A 25667-nucleotide genomic window follows, 5' to 3' on the forward strand; every position below is an offset into this window, starting at 1 on the left:
AGAAGTCCTAATTTGCAGTGTTTGCTCACTTCCAAGGTATAAATGCTCACACACTGAAAATTTAACAGTCTGTAGATTAGAGGGGCTCTAGCACACCCCCACCCATAGGATGGCAAGCTTGAGTCTCTTTCCTTATTCCAAGAAATTTCCTGTGTAGCATCATCTGCTTTCTTCAAATGGTCCAAAGCCCCTATGAGCTTTGAAAATTATTAAGGACTTATTCACACTTTATTTATTTTTTGATTGATTTATTGACCTAATCAAAGTTTCTTGGAGGTTACCCCACCAACCTCACACTCACAATATGCATTTAATAAATATAATTAAGGTGATCATCAGGTGGTCTCATAAGAATGACAAAGTATACATCAGTTTTTTTGTATCTATGGCTATATGTAACAAATTAATGTATACATATATATTTGCAAATTGGATATTTGTAAATCATGAGTGATCTTCAGTTGCTTCCTTTGTGCGTGTCTTGTTTCTTCATTGAGGTGGAAAATACCATAAATATAGAACTTGTCTTCTACTCCTGTGATAGGTCACAGATTAGGCAAATGTTCAAGGAATTTGATAATACAAATATTGATTTTCTATAGATGGGTTTCAACTTTAACTGTAGCTATAATTCTAATGGATTTTCTTAGATAAACATTCTAGATCCTCTTATGTTAAAATTAGCATAAAATACTGTGAAAAATTTAAAATAGAAAATAACATGTCACATAATCAAAGGCATTCTTTTTTGCATTATACCACAGTCCAGCGAGACTATGCAAGGTTCTTAAAAAAACAAAAACAAGGCCAGATGGAAAAGGAGGTGCGTAATCTAACTGAAGAAAACAATACCTTAAAAATTCAAATTGGACAGTTGGAAACTAATGACTCCATGAGACACCAAGAAGCAGTCAAACAGAATCAAAAGAATGAAAAAATAGAAGAAAATGTGAAATACCTCATTGGAAAGACAACTGACCTGGAAAATAGATCCAGGAGAGACAATTTGAGAATCATTGGACAGCCTGAAAGCTATGATCAGAAAAAGAGTCTAGACACCATATTCCAGGAAATGATCAAGGAGAACTGCCCTGATATTACAGAATCAAAGGATAAAATTGTCATTGAAAGAATCCACCAATCACCTCCTGAAAGAGACTCCAAAAGGAAAACTCCAATGAATATTGTAGTCAAATACCAGAATTATCAGGTGAAGGAGAAAATACTCCAAGCAGCCAGAAAGAAACCATTTAAATATCATGGAGCCACATTCAGGATTGCACAGGACCTGGCAGCTTCAACATTAAAGGATCACAAGGCTTGGAATATGATATTCAAGAAGGCAAAGGATCTTGGATTGCAGCAAAGAATCTATTACCCAGCAAAACTGATCATTATCTTTCAGGGGAAAAGATGGACATTCAATGAAATAGGGGAATTTCAAGGTTTCCTGATGAAAAGACTAGAACTTAATAGAAAATTCAGTTTTAAAATATAAGACTCAAGAGAAGTTTAAAAAGGTAAATGGGGGCAAAAAGTTATTCAATAAAGTTAAACTATTTACATCCCTACATGGGAAGATAATACTTATAACTCTTGAGAACTGTATATATATAAATATATATATATATATTTGGGCAGACAGAAGGATCATATACAGAGGGTATAAATATAAATTGTTTTTGATGTGATGATATAAAGAAAATTAAGAGGTTAAAAAGGAGTTTATGGGGAGAAGAGGAAAGGGGAGGTGGAATGGGGTGAATTATATCATATGAAGAGGTGCAAAAACCTATTACAATAGAAAGAAGGGAGGGGTGAACATTGTTTCAACCTTACTCTCACTAGATTTGATTCAAACGGAATAAAATATACGTTCATTTGGATAAAGAAACTTAGCTTATTCTTTAGGGAAGTAAAAGGGTAAGGGGAAAAGGGGAGATTGATAGAAGAAAGGGCAGAAGCAGGGGAGGAAAGGGTAAAGAAAAGGGAGGGTGACTGATAAAAGGGAGGGCAGATTTGGGGAGGCAGAGGTAAGAAGAAAAACATTGGTGAGGAGGAATGGGGGAAAGGGGAAAAGTACAAAGGGGGTAAATAGAATGGAGGGAAGTAGACAGTAATACTAACTGTGAATGTGAATGGGATGAACTCTGCCATAAAACAGAAGTGAATTGCAGAGTGGATTAAAAACCAGAATCCTTCAATATGTTGTTTACGAGAAACACATTTGAAGCAGAGAGATACACACAGAGTAAAGGTAAAAGGTTGGAGCAGAATATATTATGTTTCAGCTAAAGTCAAAAAAGCAGAGGTAGCAATCCTTACCTCAGACAAAGCCCAGGCAAAAATAGATCTAATTAAAAGAGATAAGGAAGGAAACTACATCTTGCTAAAAGGTACTATAGATAATGAAGTAATAATCAATACTAAACATGTATGCACCAAGTGGTATAGCATCCAAATTCTTAGGGGAGAATTTAAATGAGTTACAAGAGGAAATAGACAGTAATATTATATTAGTGGGGGATCTGAACCTTCCCCTCTCAGAATTAGATAAATCTAGCTACAAAATAAATAAGAAAGAAGTTAAAGAGGTGAATATAATGTTAGAAAAGTTAGACATGACAGATGTCTGGAGAAAATTGAATGGGGATAGAAAGGAATATACCTTTTCTCAGCAGTACATGGCACATATTCAAAAAGTGACCATGTATTAGGGCACAAAACCTCATAGTCAAATGTAGAAAAGCAGAAATAGTAAATGCATCCTTCTCAGATCATGATGCAATAAAATTACATGTAATAAAGAGCCATGGAAAGTTAGACTGAAAATTACTTGGAAACGAAATAATTTCATTCTAAAGAATGAGTGGGTCAAACAACAAATCATAGAAACAATCGATAACTTCATCAAGAGAATGACAATAATGAGACAACATACCAAAATCTATGGGATGCAGTCAAAGCAGTGCTTAGGGGAAATTTTATATCGCTAAATGCTTACATGAATAAAAAAGACAAAGAGGAGATCAGTGAATTGGGCATGCAACTAAAAAAGTGAGAAAAAAAATACAAATTACAAATCCCCAGTTAAATACTAAATTAGAAATCCTGAAAATCAAAGGAGAAATTAATAAAATTGAAAGCAAGAAAACTAGAGAATTAATCAATAAAACTAAGAGCTGGTTTTATTTTAAAAAGCCAATAAAATAGATAAACCTTTGGTTAATTTGATTAAAAAAAGAAAGAAGAAAACCAAATCACCAGTATCAAAAATGAAAGGGCTGATTTGACCACCAATGAAGTAGAAATTAAAGCAATAATTAGGAGCTATTTTGCCCTACTGTATGCCAATAAATTTGACAATCTAAATAAAATGGATAAATATTTACAAAAATACAAACTGTCCAGGTTAACTGAAGAGGAAATAAAATCCTTAAATAAGCCCATATTAGAAAAAGAAATTAAACAAGCCATAAATGAACTCCCTAAGAAAAAAATCTCCAGGGCCAGATGGGTGAACAATTAATTCCAATATTATACAAATTATTTGGAAAAATAGGTGAAGAAGGAGTTCTACCAAATTCCTTTTATGACACAAATATGCTGTTGATACCAAAACCAGGCAGAGCAAAAAGAGAGAAAGAAAATTACAGACCAATTCCCTTAATGAATATTGATACAAAAATCGTAAATAAGATATTAACAAGGAGATTACAACAAGTGATCACCAGGATAATACACTATGACCAGGTGGGATTTATACCAGGAATGCCAGGCTGGTTCAACATTAGGAAAACTATTAACATAATCAACCACATCAATAAGAAAACTAACCAAAATCATATGATTATCTCAATAGATGCAGAGAAAGCTTTTGACAAAATACAGCACCCACTCCTAATAAAAACACTAGAGAGCTTAGGAATAGGTGGAACTTTCAATAAAATAATAAGCAGTATCTACCTAAAACCATCAGCAAGCATATGTAATGGAGATAAATTAGAGGCCTTCCCAATAAGATCAGGGGTGAAACAGGGATGTCCATTATCACTCCTATTATTTAATATTGTACTAGAAATGTTAGCTTTAGCAATCAGAGAAGAAAAAGGAATTAAAGGAATTAGAATAGGCAGGGAGGAAACAAAACTTTCACTCTTTGCAGATGATATGATAGTATACTTAGAGAATGCTAGAGAATCAACTCAAAAATTACTTGAAACAATTAACAACTTAAGTAAAGTAGCAGGATATAAAACAAATCCACATAAATCATTAGCATTTCTATACATGACCAACAAAGTCCAGCAACAAGAGATAGAAAGAGAAATTTCATTTAAAATAACAGTAGACAATATAAAATACTTAGGAGTCTACTTGCCAAGACAAATGCAGGGACTCTGAACACAATTACAAAACACTTTTCACACAAATAAAATCAGATCTAAATAATTGGGAAAATATCAATTGCTCATGGATAGGCTGAGCAATATAATAAAAATGACAATTCTACCTAAATTAATACCTATTCAGTGCCATACCAATCAGACCACCAAAAATTATGTTATAGAGCTAGAAAAAATAATAACAAAATTCATCTGGAAAAACAAAAGGTCAAGAATATAAAGGGAACTAATGGGAAAAAAAAATGTACAGGAAGGTGGACTAGATGTACCAAATCTGAAGTACTACTATAAAGCGGCAGTCATCAAAACTATTTGGTACTGGCTAAGAAATAGAGTGGAGGATCAGTGGAATAGGGTAGGCATAGGAGACACAGTAGTAAATGACTTTAGTAATGTACTGTTTGATAAACCCAAAGACAATCAACATAACATTAGAAAGTAAAGAGTTCAGGGGCAGCTAGGTGTCGCAGTGGATAAAGCATGGCCCTGGATTCAGGAGTACTTGAGTTCAAATATGGCCTCAGACACTTGACATTTACTAGCTGTGTGACCCTGGGCAAGTCACTTAACCCCCATTGGGCCACAAAACAAAACAAAACAAAAAAGAGATCTGACGTGATCTCTGGCTTTAGAACTAGAGGGATATTATGCTTCAGGGATAGTGACCTGTACTAATGATAATTTATTACCAGTGGTTATGGGGTATATGAAATATAAATAACTTGGGCAGAAGGTATCTTCATCTGGAGTCTGGGCTTTCCCAAATAGAGTGAAGCCTAGTACTTCTCTCCCTTTCCTCTTACCCTATTACAATGCACCGAAATGCACTGTCACCCCCCCCCCCACGACACAGATTAGGCCTGTATGCCCAATTTCAGCAGGCTACATGTGGTGTAGTCCATGAACCCTTCATGGGAAGCTTGCCCAGAGCCCACCTGTCATGGCAGTTCAAGTAAAACATTTTAGTATTGGTTATGCAAGTGAGATCTCAAGATTTTTTGCAAATCTAAAATGACAAGAACTAACTCCCTTGGCATCTCCTTCCCCACCCATCAATGGAGAAATCACAAGAAATAAAATAGGGAAAAGGGGAAAAGATCCAAATGATGTTCTATTAACTTTGTATCCTTCTACTTTCTCCTAAGTATCAATTTGTCCAAATGAAAAAAAGATGGGGAACGGGATGGAATGGAATTTACCAAAACACAGGTTCTAAGGACACTGATTAGGGATCTCCTTTAATAATTATTTAGGACTTTTAGAGAACCGTGTTAATCTTCATGGCAAGTGTCATGTAATTCCTGGGAACTCTAAAAGCTCTCGTTAACTTGGAAGGAAAGCTTCAGATTCAGTCAGATCCAGCATGCTTCATGAATGGCCCGAGCGAGCAATCCCACCTGCCCCACCGTTTTAACCCCACGTTTAAGTTGCTTAAACTCACACACAACCGAACCTTGCTTGTGGTGGTGCTGAGGCGGGGCGGGCAGGTGTGAAGGGGCTCAAGGGCTGGCTCAGTCTAGACCACTTTAAGGCTGGGCCAGACGCACGGGGAGGGCCCACAGCTGCAAAGGCACGAGCCATTTGCGCGCAGCAGCAGCAGAAGCAGCGGCCGCAGCCTGGGGCTGGGTGGCCAAGGTGGCGCAGGTAGAGGTAGAGACCGCCTTCTGTTTGAGTTCCCTCGGGGTAGTTGTGCTTCCTGGGTTCCCTGCGGCACGTGGGGAGCGGGGTCATGGCGGGTTCAATTACGAGCGCTGATAGCTACCGCGTCTTTGCCAAGGTAAGGGGTCGAGAAACTGGAGGCTTAAGTAGGGGTAGCTAGGCTGAGAGCGTCTCTCCCTTGACCAGGCAAGGCTTGGACCTGGGGCCATTCGTTCGTTCATGACCTCTCTCTTTCTCCCTCCCCGCTGGCTCTCTATACATGTGGCCATTTGAGTACACTGAGAAGGGGCGCACAGTTGAGGATGGGGGTGGGGAGGTGGCAGTGCTGCAAGAGGCTTCCTTCAGTAGGGGCTGGCTGCCACTGTCCTGCCTGCCCCCACTTTCTACTTTATGTGGTAGACACTCAGGCTGGTGGGGAGGGAATGCGGTAGGCCCCAGTGGGATTTAAGAAACCGCAACCCTGTGTGATTGAGAGAAGGAAAAGCTCAATTTAGTTATCTACTTCTCAATTTAGTTATCTGTTTCCTCCAAGCTGTGGGATGTGGCTCGCTGATCCTCGAAAAGGGCCAGATGATGGAGAGGGATAAGGAAAAGCTTGGCTTTACAAAAGAGGAAAAACAGGTGGCCTCTTTAGCTCACGTGGCCTGCCCTTCCATTTCCCTAAATCAAGGTGCAGTTTCAGAAAGGAGAGACCAAGTAAAGAATTTAAAAGCTATAATTTCAATCGAATAAATTTTGAATATGTTTTGAAACTGGAAATTTTTACTTCCTAGGACTTCATTCTAGAACAGAAGTTTACCTCCTTTCTTTCTATTTAATCATTGGAGTAGAGCCTGAAATAGAACCCTCAAATATTCTGTATCTTAATCCAAATTTATTCCTCAGTGATGTTTAACAATTAGAAAATCCTTTTTTTTTTATACTGGAAAAAAAAGAGAATCTCTCTTCCTTCAATGTGGTTTTGGTAACTTACACATTCTCCCAATTACCCTTCATCAAATCTTTAAGTTTGAACACACTACCATGAATTGCTTCCTAAAGTTTGTTATTTATTTTCTATTAAATTTTAAGTCACAAGAAATGAGCTTCCTGAAAGTAATATTGTAGTACTCTGAGGGGTGGGCCTAACCAGAACACTTAAGAAGTCTTTCTTAATTGAAGCTTGAGGTGGACTTATTTAAATTCAAAAGTATTTCTACTGTATAGGAATATACCTTTAATACTTACAGAAATCTGAACTTTGTCTACCATATGCCCAAGCAATGTACCTGGGCAGAGTAGGTACAAAAGGAGAGGACTAGTTTCTGCCTTCAAGAAAGTTGAAGCCCCAATTATGCTTCTGGTTGCATTTTGGCAAAATGCTGCACGTTAAGTTCTCCAGGCATGGCAGTTTAAATCCTTTGACTCCTGGGGAAACCGGAGTCCAGCATTTGCTCTTAGAATAGGGGTTATTGTGGTGCAGCTGCCACTGATTGAGTCAGTGCTGTTGTTGTGATAACAACGACATAAATAACAACTCGGTGAAATGCAGGAGTAGTTTGCTTTAAGCACTTCAGCACCTGCTGTTACTAATTAAGGGCTTAGTATGCTCCAGATTGCAAATGACAATCCAGTGTTTTAAAAATGTTCATGGCTAGGATACTCTCTGCATGTTACTTGAGCTCAGAACTAAAGTATTGGAGTATGGAGTATTGCTTGATTATTTTTTAAAAAACGAATTCATAATTTTTATTTGAAAGTCGAAGTGTTAAGAAAAATGTACTCTGTGCTCAAATGAAAAAACATTTAGCATACCAGGCCCAGATTTAGTTGACTTCTGTTTTATACATGTCAAAATGTTACTATTGATCACAAATTTGTGGCATTCGGTAAAGTATCTTTTCAAAGAAGGCTGACAGTTTCAAAAGAACTGAAATTTACATAGCATTGAAGCCCCTGTATTATCTCTTGTCCCATAACAGCCTCGAGATGGGTTGGATAGTTGATGTTGTCCCCCATTTCATAGATAAGGAAACTGAGGTTCACTAGAAGTTCGTTTTGCATACTCTTTTCTGACCCTCCCTATGCCAATCCCTAAAAGGAGAGTCATGGATGTAGTAAAACTGCTTCTTAGGGAGGCAGTATGGTTGGTGGAAAGAAAATAAATCAGTAAAACCTGTGCTCTGCTACTTACTTATTACACTTGGACATTTTGCCTCTTTGGGCCTCACTTTACTAATCTGTAAAGTGGGTGAGGCTTAAGAGGTAGAAAGTTGATTGAAAAATTTTTTATTAACATGAAGACAAAGGTTTGCTTATTTCTTTCCTTTAGTTAGGCCCCAGGCAAAATGGTAAATCAGGTTTCTTCCTATCTTTGCCCTCTCTCTTGCCTTCCTCAGGCTCCAAAGTAATTTACCTTTGCTTTCCAAAGTTCTCTCTACCCCACCTAAGACTGCCCTGCTGCTAACATGCTGCAAGCTAGTGCTCTTCCAAGCTGCTGTCCTATCTACGGCTAATCTGTAGGCAAATAATCTAATTTTAATAATCTTTATTTAGGCTTAATCTTCAAGGGGTCTTCCTCTGTAAATGGCTCAAGGAATGCTTAAAACAGGGGGGTCTTAACTTTTTTGTTGTTGCCAAGAACCTACTTGGCAATCTGGAAAAGCCTATGTACATCTTCACTGAATATTTTTTTAACTGTATAAAATACAACACAGTATTGCAAAAGAAAGCCAATTATATTGAAATATAGTTATAAATATATATATATATATATATATATATATGTATATTTTTAAAACAAGGTTTTGGACCCTAAATTAAGAGTCCCTAGCCTAAATAGAGCAACTGGATAAAAGATTGTTTTCATTATTATGTATAGATGGAAACTTCTATACTTCTTCAAAGACCTCAAGAAAATTGTTCTTTGGGTTTACTCTGAGATCTTTCTACTTTGGGGGTTCCATTTTCTTCATTTAACATATTCAAATCATAGCAATGAAAACTTAAGAGGCTTAGTGACTCATTAGATCTAAGAATAGAATGCTAACCTCTTAACTGAAGTTCCTATGATGTGAAGGTTGTTCATACATTCTTTCTAACAAAGAAAAATGCATTAGCAAACAGATTGACACAGATGAGTCCTTAGAAATAGCTGGACTTCCTTATCACGGGTTGAGGGGTGTGACTTCCTGGTCACAGCTCTTCAGAAAGATATTTTGATAAAAGGCCAGTAACATAGCAGTCATGTCTTCACCTTTGTGATTTAGAAGGAAGCTATTTATTGGGTTGATTTAATTTTTCCCCTCATTCTGTTTCCAGATTCTGAGCTTCCTAAAAATCCTATGCAAATAGATGGCATTGCGGTCTTGGTCACCAAAGAAGTAGTCATGTTTGGGGTTTCTGAGTAGTCCCATTTAGCAGCAGAAAATTCTGTACTCAATAGGAAGGGTCAAAAAACACCCTCAATGTGTTTCCTCCAAATTTATCTAAATTCATTAGTAAAATTGGTGAGTTTTCACTTTTTGAGGTATCCAGAAGATATTTATTAAAATCTACCCAATGATCATAGTCTCCAGGAGAGTAGAAGACCTATAAGATTGTGTTGTAGAACATCATTTCTCTGACTCAATGAAAACATAAGTAATTAATAAATAAAGACTAGGCTCTTGATTTTCTAGGTTTTTAATGTTTCCAGGAGAAGAAATGACAGACTTCCTAATAAAGCAGTGACCAGCTGTGGTTTCTTTTAAAGAGATTTTTCCCTTTCAAAGTGACAGTTGAAATATATTGTATAAAACCTGTGCTTATGGTAACAATATTTTAAGATAAGGATCAGAAAAGGAGAAAAAGATCCTGTGGTGATTCTTGGAAACCGGCTTTTACCTTAAAAGTTTCCCCAGTTCTTAGGATCTTGTCATTATTTTTTACAGCACCTTTAGTCGTTTGCTTCTCATTCTTCAAAGGCCAGGTGTGTTATATTTCATCCCTCCCCCAGGGTTATTCTGGACCCTTAAGGGGACTTCTAGAAGCCTTGTCTCTGATATTGACTCAAGCTTCTACCCATTGTGTTGCCACAATTATAGATCTCCTGAAACCCTGTTCCATTTAACAGATTAGCTTTTACAAAGGAATAGTTATTTCAAGGGTATAGCAACAACAAACATACAATTCCCCACCCCCAACATCTGGGAGACATAATCTCCCCTTATATCGCTTCAGTCTTTAGGGAAGATGGTAAGAGGAAGGTAAATATTTAATAGTTTAACTCAGTTCCTGTATAGCAAGTCCTACCAAGTAACAAGTCCAAAATCCTCCTGGGCTTCCATTCTAGCACCTTGGTTTCCAGGGCATCTAAATGGCTAGCTGCGACATTCAGTCTGTAATCCTGTCTCCAAGGGTGCCATTGTTCAAGGGAGCTCTTCAGGGGCCAGGGACTTTACCACCTGCATTTAGAATTGAAAACGATAAATGAAACAGACCAAAATTCCAAATTTAGTTCTGTCACCACATTTAAAAGGGAGACGGGAGACGGGAGAAGGTAGCCTTTTCCCCACACTCAGCTCAGTATTAGTTCCTGTAGTTTGGGTGAGCAGGGCCTTTATCTCCTTGAATACTACTAGCAAGAAAGGTGGTTCCAATCTGGTGGTTTTTCAGTTTTATTTTATTTTTAATTTATGGAATAAAACAAGCACTTCCATAATGTGGTATAATTAAAAAAAAAAAAGACCAATGCACATGAAACTGAAAATCTATTACGTACAACTTGCTATTCCTTTTAAAAATATAATAAAGTTATATAAATTTCTTTTCCATTTTTTCTTCCCTCCCCTCTAGATGGCCACCATTAGACACAAAGAAGCATATATATGTAAAATCATTCTATAACTACTTCTATTTGTCAGCTCTTTCTCTGGATGCAGATAGTACCTTTCTTCACATGTTCTTTGTGGTTAATTTGAATATTTAATAGGCAAAATAACTTATTGGCTCAAAGTTGTTCTTAACATTGCTGTTACTGTATACAACATTCTCTTGCTTCTCCTCATTTCACTCTGTTATCGTGTGTAAGTCTGTCCGTGTTTTTTTCTAAGGTCATCTAGCTCATCGTTTCTTATACCCAGTAGTATTCCATCACAATCATATACCACAACTTGTTCAGACAGTCCCTAGTTGAAAGGCTGTTTTTAATCTGCTGTTTTAAAAGATGCAGTTTATTCCAGCTACATGATCTAGGAAAAGAGGCTGTTCCCACCCATATGGTAAGGCAACACAAAACATCTCCCAGAAGCAGATGCTAGTTGTCTTCCATCTTAGGTGATCTGGGCATACAAAAAGCCCCATTACACTATGATTTCATTCAATAAGTATTTCTGGAGCAAATTCTACAAGTAAGGCATTGTGCTAGATTTTTAAAATTTTGTTTTGTTATTTTGGGGGTTGTTTCTAAGACTGGGTCTCTGAAAGCGAAGGGACTATTTACCTGTTCAGTTCTATTGTTGATCAGTATAGGATATTTGATCTACTTTTTTTGGCAGGGCAATGAGGGTCAAGTGACTTGCCTAGGGTCACACAGCTGGTTAAGTGTTAAGTTGAACTCAGGTTTTTCTGAATCCAAGGCCAGTGCTTTATTCACTGCACCACTTAGCTGCCCCGTGCTTCTTCTTTTTTTTTAAACTGGTCAGGTTCACCCCTTAGATCTAGAGTTGGAAGGGACCTCAGAGGCCAATCAGTCCAACTCCCACATTTTACAAAGGTAATTGAGGCCCAGGTGTTGTTTAGTGGTCTAAATAATTTTGTCCAAGCTAGTATGGGGGTAGTATTTGAATTCTGATCTTCTGACTCTAGATGGGAATCTAAATTAACTGTATTACTCTCAAGTAGCAGAGAATTGTTTATGAATGTATACAGATCCGGTCTTCTTATCTCTATGATATAATCTATTACCTCCTTTTCCCCTGCTTTACTCCTCCAAATTTAAACAGGCTTGAGAGCTTGAACGGTATATAATTATCCTGCTGCTTCCTTCCCCAGGCAAACTCTATGTGGATTATTCCAGTCCAGGTGCCACATTGTAGGAAGGAAGTTGATAGGCTAGACAGTATCTGAGGAAGCTTGACCAGAATGTGAAGGCCTCAAATTCATCTAATCTCAGAACTGTATGAAAAAACTGAGGGTGTTTAGCCTGAAGAAGAGAAAATTTGGGATTGTGATTTGTTGTTGTTAGTCGTTTTCAGTGATGTATAACTCTTTGTGGCCCTATTTGGGGTTTTCTTGGCAAAGACACTAGAGTGGTCTGCCATTTCCTTCTTTAGCTCATTTTCCAGATGAAGAAACCGAGTTAAGTGACTTGCCCAAGGTCACACAGATAGTTACTGTCTGAAACCAGATTTGAGCTTATGAAGATGAGTCTTCCTGATTCCAAGCCCAGGGCTCTATCCACTGTACCACCTAGCTGTCTTTGGGCTATGATACCTTCCTTCATATGGGCCCGCTTGCACACGTGTGTGTGTGTGTGTGTGCGCGTGTGTGAGAGAGACACACACACACACAGAGACAGAGAAAGAAAGAGAGAAACCCTCTCTCTTTCTGGTACTGTGTGCATACGACATCCTCAGTTTTTGAGCTCCTGTAATCACAGACCCACAAAGAATCTTCTGAGGATCCATGGACTAGCCTTCCTGCCAGTTAGGCACATCACACACCTGTATAAGGGGGATTAGACTCCTTCTGTTTGTCCTCAGAGGGCAAAACTAAAAGCAGAGAGCCCAGAGAGCAGAGTCTCATTGCAGAGAGAGAAATTTAGGCTAGATATAAGGAAAACCTTTCTAATAATTAGAGCTTTTCAAAGGTGGCCTGTTCTGCTGCAGGAGAAAGTGAGTTCCCATTCATTGAAGATCTCCACTCAGTGCTAGGATGACCACTTGTCAAGTATGTTCTAGAGGGAATTCTTTTCCAGGTATAGGCTGGATAAATTAGCTACCAAGATCCTTTCAACTTCATGATTCTGTGAAAAGTAGACAAAAATAACCACAGTCTTTGTTGGGCGAAATTACTAGAAATAATATAAACTATGCTTATGTAATGAAGTCTGGATATTTATATCATTTATTTTTCTCTTCTTTGACAGCTGTGAATCTTCTCCCTGACTTCATATTAATTGTGTGGTGCTTGTACTTTCCCCCATCCCCACACCCCCATCTTCTTTAGGCAGAAATTGACCTCTTATTGGTTGGAGATGTTGCTGTTGGGAACCTGGCTGAAATTGTACAGAGATTATTTTCAAATACAGCTGAAATCACTATCACCATTAGTGATGTGAAGAATGCTGCAGTCTTTTTGGATGATTTCACATTCAACATGATTTTCCTGAAGATGAATTCATTGCCAACTACAGAGGAACTAGAAGCTATCAAATTAATTAGGTAAACTTAAAAAAGATGAATAAAAGTAAAATAGGATATTTCTTGATTAAAAAAATTTTGTTTCCTATGCTATAAGTAATCTGTTCTACTTTAAAAAGTGAAAAATAATTGGGGGTGGGGTGGGGTGGGGGGGTGGAGAATTAGTTTTCTATACAAGTGCTTCCATGAATCCAGTAGCTATTCTAGCTATTCTAGAGTAGCATTTATAAACTATAAATAGAATAATAAAAATAAAATGAGATAATAAAATTATTATTCATACATTAAATCTTAATGTCACTGTCATAGACCACATCTTAGTATTGACTTATTAGTTGTCACTGCCCCCCAAATATAACAATTGTTTGTCCAGTATCCCAGGTATAAGTCTGTGTCTATAGGTCAGGTTGTCTATGATATAGGCTTGCCTTTTGGGTGGTGATATCCTGTTGTTAATGTGTTCTCTTCTTTGTTTTGGAAGGGTTCAGGGATAAAAGTACTATATAAATTCTAAATTTATACCTATATATAAATTTATATAAATAAATTCTCTTATCGATATTATTATTATTTAGGTCTAAATCAGAACAATATTCTTGTTTCTTCTTAAAACTCTGTGGGCTGGTACAGGCCAGTTCCAGGGCGCTGAGGAACCAGGGATAGGAGGGATGATCTATCCTAAGGCTATTTCCTAAGCATCTTAGTCCCTTCAGGAGATGTGGATAGAATTGGCTTTCTTGAGACATGGCTGTGGTACCTTGAAACAACCAGAGAGCTCCTGTACCTGAAGCCAACCCAAACAAGTATCGCAAACTTACCCCTTCCCACAAAATATATACACAAGCAGGGGTACCCCAGGTTGAACTGGGCAGGCCAAGGCCCTCCTGGCTTATAGGTAAGAAGATCCATGTGGGGGTGGCTAGGTGGCACAGTGGATAAAGCACCGGCCCTGGAATCAGGAGTACCTGAGTTCAAATCTGGCCTCAGACACATGACACTTACTAGCTGTGTGACCCTGGGCAAGTCACTTAACCCTCATTGCCCTGCAAAAAAAAAGATCCATGTGGTGGTACCATAGAGATTTGTAGTGCAAGGGGAATTTAAAGTTGGCTGCTGCCACAACTCTAGGCCACTTACCTTTTGTCTTTTTTTTTTTTAATTTTTGGTGAGGCAATTGGGGTTAGGTGTCTTGGCCAGAGTCACACAGCTAGTAAGTATCAAGTGTCTGAGGTGGGATTTGAACTCAGGTCCTCCTGAATCCAGGGCTGGTGCTCTATCTACTGCACCACCTAGCTGATCCCCACTTACCTTTTGTCAAAGCAATATACTGGGCATCCCTCTATGGTTTCCCAGTGATTGTCTAGAATAAAGCATGGCCAGTTAACAAGATTATAGAAAACCTTATTCTTCCTTTGGAAAGAAATTTAGAAATATGATATTTCCAACGATCATTTAAAAACATGGAGTTGGTTAGGTCCTGCCTAAGTCTGATGTTCTCTTACACTGTGGATAAGATGACTTTAGGAACAGCACAAAAAAGATAGATCTTCATACTATCCTTCCTTTTGCTATCATAGCAACCTAAATTGCTTTCTGAATGAGGTAAGAAAGAATTTTATGGGGAAAATCTTAGAACATCAGAGATGTTTTCTGGTACACAAGTTGAATAGGTGTCTTCTGTTGTGATGGACTTTTACTGGAAAGTCATCAGAGAGCATTTCTAATGGCACTTGTGTAGGCATTGTACTAAGTCAAGCCAAGTCAACAAGCATTTGATAAGCACTTCCTATATGCTTAGCACTGGGCTGAGTGCTGGGAATACAAATACAAGCAGAGAGAAAGACAGTCCCTGCCCTTAAGGAGCTTACATTCTAAGGGGGTGGGGGGTGGATACATACATAAAATTGAACTGAAAAGTGTATGGGGAGGAGCTCCCTACAAAAGGGCATGGTAGAGAAAGTCCACTAAATCAGGACTGGGGGTCTGAGAGCAAATGAAGACCTGACTGGCTTGAGTGTTTTCCTTAAAATAGAGTTTCTGGGAGGAGCCAGCCAATCAGAGGAAGGGGTCTTAGCAGAGGATATGTCTAGTGTGAAAGATCTAGAAGATCTATTGAATTTCCAGGGTGACGAGGTTTCTGTAACATGGTAGAGAAAGTTCAGAGCATCAGCAACATAGCCTGGAGAAGCATGAAGACCACTGATAAGTCTGGTGACATCCTCATCAAAGAGAAGAAAAACTGACATCTAGAGGAGGGTTTTTCTTGCCTTGAGAATGAGCTGAGAGAAGGTTCAGAGATACAAGGGCATTCAATTAATTTGGATCCGTTTTTGTATTTTAGGATGCAAGGTTATGATGTAGGCAGGCTGATAATTTATATTCTTTTATTTTCTTTTTCTTTTTTGGTGAGGCAATTGGGGTTAAGTGACTTGCCCAGGGTCACACAGCCAGTGTAAAATGTCTGAGGTCAGTGACTCCAGGGCCGGTGCTCTATCCACTGCACCACCTAGCTGCCCCAATAATTTATATTCTTAAAACCCGATGCTAATATGTTCCAAGCTGATAGAGTTAGGATTTGTTACCAAACAAAATGGAGCACTCACTTTTTACTAACCATTAAACATAAAAGAAACAGGGAAGCTTATCTATTTATTACTTTGCTGCAAACTTTGTAAATACAGAGGTTTTTGTCATAATAATCATAGGTACTGTAGAATGTTTTTAGAGTTGGTAATAAACATGAGAGTTTGTGACCAAGTGAATCTACTGTCCATCTTAGCTCTAAATGTCTATCATTGTTCAGTTATGTTCAAATAATTGCCCTCTTTAACAATGATGAATTTTAAGGCTTTTAGAAATCCTGGAAATTGTGTTTTAAGGATTATTTAGCTCTACTTACCATGTAGACACAGACAGGATTTGTTTTGTTTTTTTCCAAAGGAGAACCAGATTTTCTTAAAGCCAAGGGATAGATAGTAAGGTTACCTACAAAAACCATTTTATGGATGGATATAAACATTTTATTAAAACATAAAACTAAGGAAGTGGGAAAATTATTTTGATATGGAGCTGTAAAGATGAGATTACTTAGGACCATACCAAATTAGGATTGGACTTCTTGGTCTACTTTGCTACCAGGAATTCTGAGTTTCATGGAATCCAAGTTGGAAGTGATCTCAGAGAACATCCATTTCAACTGGTCAAGAATCTCTTCTAGACCACCTGTCCCAAAGTCTAGCTTTTCCTTGAAGATCCCCAATGAAGGGATACCCATTTCCTACCAAGACATCCCACTTCATTTTTGGATACCTTTAAATGTTAGAAAAATGTTTCTTTACATCAAACCTAACTGTGTTTTTCTGTAATTCCTACTCATTTGGTCTATACTTGGTCTTATAGGAAGCAGAACAAGTTTAACTTTTGTTCCCTAAGAGGAGAAAAAGGGAGTGCATTCCAGGTTTAGGGGATAGCCTGTGCAAAGGCATAGAGATAGAAGATGTGATGTCACATGAAAGGAACAAGAAGTCCAGGTTTTGGCAGGATTGTAGTACGTTCAAGATGGAATTATAATTTGGGGAGCATTTAACATTTTTGTTTTATTTATTTATTTTTGAAGTAATAAACATTTTTATTTATGGTTTTTATTTCCAACTTTTATCCCTCCTTTCTTCCCCTTCCCCCTCCCTGAGGTGATAAACAAACAGATATGGGTTATACATATACAATTATGTAAAACATTACCATGTTAGTCATTTTGTACAAGAAAACTTGAATAAAAGAGGAAAAATATGAAAGAGTGAAAAATTGCATGCTTCAGTCTGTGTTCAATCAATATCAGTTCTTTCTTTGGAGGTGGTTAGTATGTTTCGTCATAGTCCTTTGGGATTATCTTGGATCATTGTATTGTTGAGAATAGTTGTCACTCACAGTTCATCAAACAATATTGCTGTCTCTGTGCACAACATTCTCTTGGTTCTGGTGACTTCACTATACATCAGTTCATACAAGTCTTCCCAAATCTTTCTGAAATCATCCTGCTTGTCATTTCTTATAGCACAATAATATTTCATCTCCATCATATACCACAGCTTGTTTAGCCATTCCCCAATTCATGGGCATTCCTTTAATTTCCAAATCTTAGTCACCACAAAAAGAGCTGCTAGAAATATTTTTGTACAAAGGTCTTTTTCTCTTTTGGGGAATATCTTTAGGATATAAACCTAGCAGTGGTGTTGCTGGATCAAAGGTTCACTGGATCACAGTTCTATAGACCTTGGGGCATAGCATAATTGCTCTCCAGAATGGTTGGATCTTTTCACAATTCCACCAACAGTTGATGGAATTCTTCTACCCCAAACCCACTGTTCTTCCTAATTTCCCTATTTCCACTGAGAATCCTTAGGATTCCCAGTTTCCTTCAAAAGTGCCACCTTCTTAAGAAGTCTTTCCTGATTCCTGCCAGTGCTTCCCTTCTAACTTACCTGGTATTTTCTACATATAGTAACCCAGAAACCTTAGTGCAGTTTTAAGTTAACAGAAAACTGAACCAGGGCTTTTGGGGCACTCTGCCTTGGATATATATATATATATATATATATATATATATATATATATATAGAGAGAGAGAGAGAGAGAGAGAGAGAGAGAGAGAGAGAGAGAGAGAGAGAGAGAGGTCTCTCCCTATAGAATGTGAACTCCTCAAGGGCAGAGGGTATTTCATTTTTGGTTCTGTATCCTCAGCACCTGGTACAATACCTGGTACTGGGAAGGCACTCAGGAGAGTACTGAATGCCATCTTTCTAGTCACCCAAGTTAGGGGCAGCTAGATGATGCAGGGCACAGAGCACTGGGCTTGGAGTCAGGAAGACCCGAGTTCAAATTTGGCCTCAGATTCTCACTAGTTGTATGACCTTGGACAAGTCATCTAACCTCCATTTGATTCAGTTTTCTCAACTGTAAATTTAAAATAATAACACCCACCTTCCAGGGTCATTGTAAGGATAAAATGAGATAATATTTGTAAAGCACTTAGCGCAGTATCGAGAACATAGTAGGAACTTAATAAATGTTTGTATCCTTTCTTTCCTTCAGGTTCCCAGCATTCTTTACTCTGTTTCTCCTTGATCATCCAATTAGTTCCCAAGTCTTGTCGATATCTCTAGATCATCTCTTACATCTGTCTTTCTCTCTACTTTTGTTCCCCCTATCCTCCCAGCTCAGACCCTCATCACCACTTAACTGAACTATTGCAATAATCTCCTTGGTCTTCTTGCCTCTAGTCCCCCTTGTTTACAGTCCATCTTCCATGCATCTAACAAATCAACACTTCAGAATACCATGTGACCTTGTTACTACTTGCTAAGGGAGCCTCAATGATTCCCTATTGCCACTAGAAAAAAATTACAAACTATTTAAATTTTTTTTAAATTTTAAATTATTTTGCTTTTATACCACCTTAATGTCCAACTATGTCTCTCCACCATCCCTTGTTAAAAAAGAAATAAAAAAGAAACAAAAGGATAATTCATCAAAACTAGCCAACAGACCATTCCAAATCTTTAACTTATCCAGCCTTTTGTCTGCACTAACATAGATGTAAAATTTACTTAGAGCTTGAAGGGAAAAGTGGAAAGGAATAATCTTGTCCATTCTCTTGTTTCACATTTTTCTTGGAGATAAGAAGTGATTTGTCAAAGATCACAAAACTAGCTTTGGCTTTCATGTCTTAAAACCCTGCTATGCCCAGGAAAAGGTAGTGTGACAATTTCTCAAGGCTTCAATCCCTTTCCCACACATACCTCTTTGGAAGCAATGAGTTTTTCACTTCAGCAGTTCAGTCATTAGAAAAAAAATGTCCCAATTAATTCAGAATATAAACTTATATTCCATAAAGTCCTTTTAGGCACCATGCAAGATGATGTACCAAATTCCCATTGCTTCATGGGTACTTTGAGAGCTATAGAAATCTTTTTCAATTGGAAATTTAGAAATAACAAACTATCGTCATTTTCTTGGTCAGTTTAGTGTACAACAATTAATGATCCAATTTAGGTCCCTTTTTTTTGTGGGACAGTGGGGGTTAAGTGACTTGCCCAGGGCCACACAGCTAGTAAGTGTCAAGTGTTTGAGACTGGATTTGAACTCAGGTCCTCCTGAATCCAGGGCCGGTGCTTTATCCACTGCACCACCTAGCTGCCCCTGTCTCTATATTTTTTATGTTGATCTTGAAGTAATAAAGAAAGTCTTCTATACTCAGTGAATTCAGGAAATTTTCTTTCCTCAATTCTTCAATTCTTAGTGATAGAAAGAAAAATACTCTGGGAATAGTGAATAATATTTGGGACATACATGCTGTATTCAAAAAGGTGAATTTCTAACTTTTCATATAAACAAATACCTTTTGCCCATTAAAGTATTTATGCTTAAACCTCCCTGAATTTAAACTTAATGCATGTGTTCCACCCATCAAAAAAAGGGGGCAGATTTAAAAAATACAGATTATAGATTCATAGCTCATAGCATGGTATGTTTTTATCCAAAAGGGACCTCAGAGGTCATCTTGCCAGGTCTTTTCATTTGGTCCAGGCAAGTAGAGTGACTGGACTTAATGTCACGTGATTGGCCATCAGCATTTGAGCCCTTGTTCTCTGACTCCAAATCCAGCATGCTTCTCATTGTGCCATGCAGTTCTTCAAATTATCTGTGTACACTTAGGCTCTCAGATTAAGGATCTTTGTCTACGAAGAAAAATAATAAATATATTATTTGACTGGAAATGAAGCAGGGCTTTTAAATAGCAATAATAAATATATGGGAACTAGGTTTTATCTTGATGCCCCTGGAAACTAGAAACCCTGGTGTCTACTTTAATTTGTTCCTTGGGAGAGAATATGATTGAACAGCTGAGGTTATGAGCAGAATATTGAATTCTGGGAACTCTACTGATTATTGAATATGTCTATATACAAAAGCTGTCTTGGTTGGCAGTTGATTCTGTACTAATGCCCCGAAGACCAAAGTGCTGACTGTGCTTTGAAGTTCATAATCTGAAACTGGTTCATGTAAATCCACATGTACAGATCTGTCACATTTTAGTCCGTGCTCCAAGTAACCTTTGTCATGTAATTCTTTGAAAAAAATACATAATGATATTGTGAAGTAAGGAAACTGAAATTTCATGTGTAAAATATTTCTGGGTGAGGAAATTTCTTAGCATTATTTTTTCGAACTGATAAAACATTTTTTATTTTAAAAGTTGGACCAAAAGCACTACCATTATCCCTCCCAGTATGCTTATATATGAGAATGTATGTGTATATATATTTATAAATATCTTTCTCTTCACAGTTGCTTCTATGTTGTTACTTATTCATTCAAAAACATGCATTAAGCACCTGCTATAAATGTAAGGCATTATACTTGGCCAAGGAAATTAAGATGAATGATTTGAGTCCCAGTACTCGGAGAGCTTTCAGTCTGGTTGGGAAGATAAAGGGAGAACTCTAAGATAGTCAATATAATGCACATGTTGTTTTGTCCTTTGTTCCCAAAGAGGACCATGACAGATGTCATGACTTGCAGTAAATTGGATTTAAATGAGGGAGGGCTGTGTAAAGCCACCAGTCTCATGCTCTCCTCCCGAGCCCTCTGAGTCTAGTGGCAAGATATACATCAGGACACCTGGAGATGGTTGGATGTTTTTTTTTTAAGACAGTTGGGGTTAAGTGACTTGCCCTGGGTCACCCAGGTAGTGTCTGAGGTGAGATTTGAACTCAGGTCTTCCCAACTTCAGGGCTAGTGCTTTATCCACTATGCCACTTAGCTACCTCTATAATGCAAATAAGAATATAGCAAATACATTAGGTTCTTTTCTTTCCTCACCATGATTATGACCATATGTACTATATCCTATACAGTCAGTTCTGCTAAAACGTGACACATGCATTCCTAAAAAACATATATGTATATATATATATATATTTATACACACACGGATATAGAAAAGCAAACAGCACACACACATATATTAAATGGTTAAGAGATACATAAAGACTACAATAAATGGTGGCAACATTAGCAACTTTAGACTGCTGCTTAATTTGTGCCCTAGTTCCCAGGGCCCTCAAGCTGGCAAGGTTGAGAGAGAACAGCCTCTGTGGGCAGCAACTCAGTTTTGGGGGGTTCAGATCAGCCCTCTTCTGCCCCAGCGCCTGCACTAGAAGATATAAAATAAAAATATCTTTACCTTGAAAAACATCTGAAGCTTGCTTGTAGAAGTGGGTATCTCAAGAGTTGTAGCTTGCAAGTTATTGTCAAGTGGCATCATCCAACCTTGCAGGATGACACACGCAGTGAACCTAGGAAACTGATAGATGTTTGAGGTGGGTGTATTTTGTGCTTGGTTTGACTGCATGTGGTTTTCTGTTTCTTGCTGAGGAAAGTATGCACAAATAAGGTTGCATGATGTTCAAAATCTTCCCTAATTTATCTATCACATTGGAACAAATTCACATGTTCAAAATGAGCATGGTAGCAGAACTGACTGCACTTGTATACTTCAAGGGTCTTTGGTTTCATCCATTTGGACACTCCTTCCACCAATGCAGATGACAACTCTTACTTTGTTTTTTGTTTTTTTGGGGCAGTGAGAGTTAAGTGACTTGCCCAGGGTCACACAGCTAGTAAGTGTCGAGCATCTGAGGCTGGACTTGAACTCAGGTCCTCCTGAATCCAGGGCTGGTGCTTTATCCACTGTGCCACCTAGCTGCCCCTCTTACTTTGTTTATTGGACTGGTGATTTTATCAGAACAACTCCATTATGACTCAATAAGTGTTTGAGTTGCTATAGTCAAAGAAACTAATCATGTAAAGGCCAGCCTTCCATTGATCAGCCTTTCCAAACTTACCCTGGCTGGTCAAGTCCAAGAACTGGGCTTAGAGCTGTGGACATAATGACAAGTAGAAAATCCCTGCCCTCAAGAAGCTTACATCCTTACTACCCATTCAAGAAAGGTGACAGAAGATATAATCCACTCACTAGGCCAACACTTCAATTTTGTAGATTTGTAGCACCTTTCAGTCATCTCTCAAATGAAAGAGCCTTAACAAAGTCAAGATCATACTCCAAGCAATGATGAACAATTGTAGCTGAGCATTAGGAATATAATCCAGCGTGCCTGATACCTTTTAGATATTATCATTTAGAACAAGTGAGATACTTGTAAAGAATTTTGCACAGTGCTTGGCATGTAGTAAGTGATTAACAAATGCTTATTAATTCTTGTTAATCAACCTTTTCATCAGTTAGTAATTACTAATTGTACCCCACTCAAGTTACTGAATGTTTATTAAATGTCTACTGCATGTTAGATGCTAGGGAATGTAAGGACAAAAGGAAACAGCCCTGCTCTCAGAAAGCTTACTTTATGCTTCCTGGAGACAACATATAAATATAAGGAAGGAAAGAGCATTAAATGGCAGGGGCCCAGGAAAGACTGCAAAAGAGATAGTTTATTTTAAAGTGCAGTATGGATACTAGGAGACACAGATAAGGAAAGCAGTATATTCTTGTCATGGGAAAAAGGTTACCTATGCAAATGCGTGGAGTGGCGGTAGAATATCGACTTTGAGGAACAGCTCTATAGGCTAATTTGACTGGAGTATGCATGAAGAAAGTAACACAAAACTGCTAGCTACATAGGTTGGGGCCATATTATTAAGGACCGTGTGTGTGTGTGTGTGTGTGTGTGTGTGTGTGTGTGTGTACATATATATTTGTCTTTTGGTGGTTTTTTAGGAATACATGTAGCAAAACTGACTATCTGGGATATAGTACATATAGTCATGACTGTGGTGAGGAAAGAAAACCTAATGTAATTACTATATTCTTATTTGTATTATTGAGGCAGCTTGAGGAGTTTGTATTTTCTCTTAGTGGTAATAGGAAGATGCTAAAGATTTTTGAGCAGGGGACTGGCACAGTCAAATCTAGACCTGAGGAAGATTATCTTGGCATCTCTTAAAGATGGATTGGAGAAGAGAGAGACTGGAAGATCAGTTAGGATCTTTATTATTTCAATAATCCAGGGGAGAAGAGTTGAGGGTGGTACTCATGTGAATGGAGAGAAGGAAGAGGATGGATGTGAGAGAGACTGTGAAAGCAGAATGAACAAGACTTGGCAACTATTGGGATATGGGAGTGTAAGGAAAGGAAAGAGTCTCTGATGACACCAAGGTTTCAGCTTCAGTGACTAAAAAGGTGATGATGCTATCAACAGAAATAGGCAAGTTTGAATTGAGTCAGTTGAAAGGGAAGATGTTTCATTTTGTACTTGTTTAGTTTGACATGCTGATGATCTAAGTAGAGTTGACCAGCAAGTAACTGCCAGTGTGTGACTAGATTTCAGGAGAGATATTAGGGTTAGATATTTGAGAGCTCTCCTCTTATAGAGAAGATAATCACCTACTCAGGAATGTATGAGATCAAGTAATGGGTTGTAGAAAGAAAAACAAGAAGACCCAGGAGACAACTTTGGGGGACTCAAGGCTAAGAGGTGCAAAACTGAAGAGAAGTCAAGAAAGAAAACTAAGAAGGGACCTTCAAATAAGTAGAAGAACCAGCAGAGTATAGTGTCATGGAAACCAAGAGAGGAGAAAGGATATCTAGGAGGGATGGTATAATCAACAGTATTGGAAATTTCAGAGAGCCCGAGGACTGAAGAATCTTGTGGGAGTCTCCTATTTTTCCTTTGTTATAGTAATAACAACTAACATTTCTGTATCACTTTAAAATTTGCAAAAATCCTAGGGGTAGCTAGGTGGCACAGTGGATAGAGCACCCACCCTGGAATCAGGAGTACCTGAGTTCTAAAATTTGTAAAAATCCTAGGGGTAGCTAGGTGGCACAGTGGATAGAGCACCCACCCTGGAATCAGGAGTACCTGAGTTCAAATCCGGCCTCAGACGCTTGACACTTACTAGCTGTGTGATCCTGGGCAAGTCACTTAACCCCAATTGCCTCACCAAAAAAAAAAAAAAAAAAAAGCAAAATCCTAGCAATAATCCTGTGAGATAGTTTCTATTATCATCCCCATTTTTCAGATAAGAAAACTGATACTGACACAGGTTAGGTGACTTACCTGGGGTTACACAGCTGGTAAGCATCTTGAGGAGTTTTCAAACTCTACCCTTCTGATTCTAAGATCAATGTTGAATTCACTATGCCACACTGCCTCTCTTATCCTTAGAATAGCTGTTTTGTATGCCTTCTGGAGCCTTTCTCATTATCTTTAGCTAACCATACTTAATCCCAGGAGCTGTTTTCCTTTCATGAATCAGGATCCAACTTGAGTTGATGCCTGTGGGTTAAATATCATGTTACAGAATTTAAGGGAAAGTTCGGTCTACATTAGTAAAAAGTAAGTAAATTATGGAATGTTTTTAAAGAAATGCCACTTTGTTTTTGTTCAGTCATTTCAGTTGCGTCTGACTCTTTGTGACTCCATTTGGGGTTTTCTTGGCAAGGATACTTGGAGTGGTTTGCCATTTCCTTCTCTAACTTATTTTACAGGTGAGAAAACTGAAGCAAACAGGGTTAGGTGACTTGCCCAGGGTCACACAGCTAGTACGTGTCTGAGGCTAGATTTGAATTCAGGTCTTCCTGTCTCCACTCTTGGTACTCTCTTCACTGTGCCACCTAGTTCTGCCCCACTTTGTTACTTTCAAATAAATAAAACAAAATTAGGCAATAAAGATATTAATCACCTAGCATATATATACATATATACACATATATACATATGTACACACACATATATACATACATACATACATACATACATACATACATACATATATATATATATATATATGCCAGGCATTATGCTAGGCTTTGAGGACAAAAAAGTATATTAGCAATGTTGTCTGGCAGAAGTTTTTTAGGGAGTTTTGAATCATGGAATCATGTTAATAGAATCACGTTTCTGTCTAACTGAAAAGACCTAAGAGATCATTTAGTTGAACACAGCAGAATATTATAGATGAATAAACTTGGGCTAAAGTTTAATGACTTACCCAGGGTCACAGAGCAATTGGTGGCAGAAGCAGGAGTAGAATGCAATGACAGTCCTTCTTCCAGGGACCCAAGGCTACTGTTGCTTTATCAAAGAGATTAAAATGTTTTATAATGAGCATATAAATTATATATATATATATATATATA

The 25667-nt window shown here is 37.9% G+C and overlaps 1 protein-coding gene across 1 annotated transcript in view; it reads left to right on the forward strand.

Moving 5' to 3' along the window:
* The first annotated feature begins 6135 nt into the window (after positions 1–6135).
* SOHLH2 (spermatogenesis and oogenesis specific basic helix-loop-helix 2) overlaps positions 6136–25667 on the forward strand; it is a 62608-nt gene continuing 43076 nt past the window's right edge. The window contains exons 1-2 of the mRNA XM_043997030.1: positions 6136–6183; positions 13254–13468. Coding sequence (XP_043852965.1) covers positions 6136–6183; positions 13254–13468 — 263 coding nt within the window. The remainder of the gene's footprint in view (positions 6184–13253; positions 13469–25667) is intronic.

The sequence above is a fragment of the Dromiciops gliroides genome, chromosome 3 (genome assembly GCF_019393635.1).
Source record: "Dromiciops gliroides isolate mDroGli1 chromosome 3, mDroGli1.pri, whole genome shotgun sequence".
In the NCBI taxonomy this organism is placed as follows: Eukaryota; Metazoa; Chordata; class Mammalia; order Microbiotheria; family Microbiotheriidae; genus Dromiciops; species Dromiciops gliroides.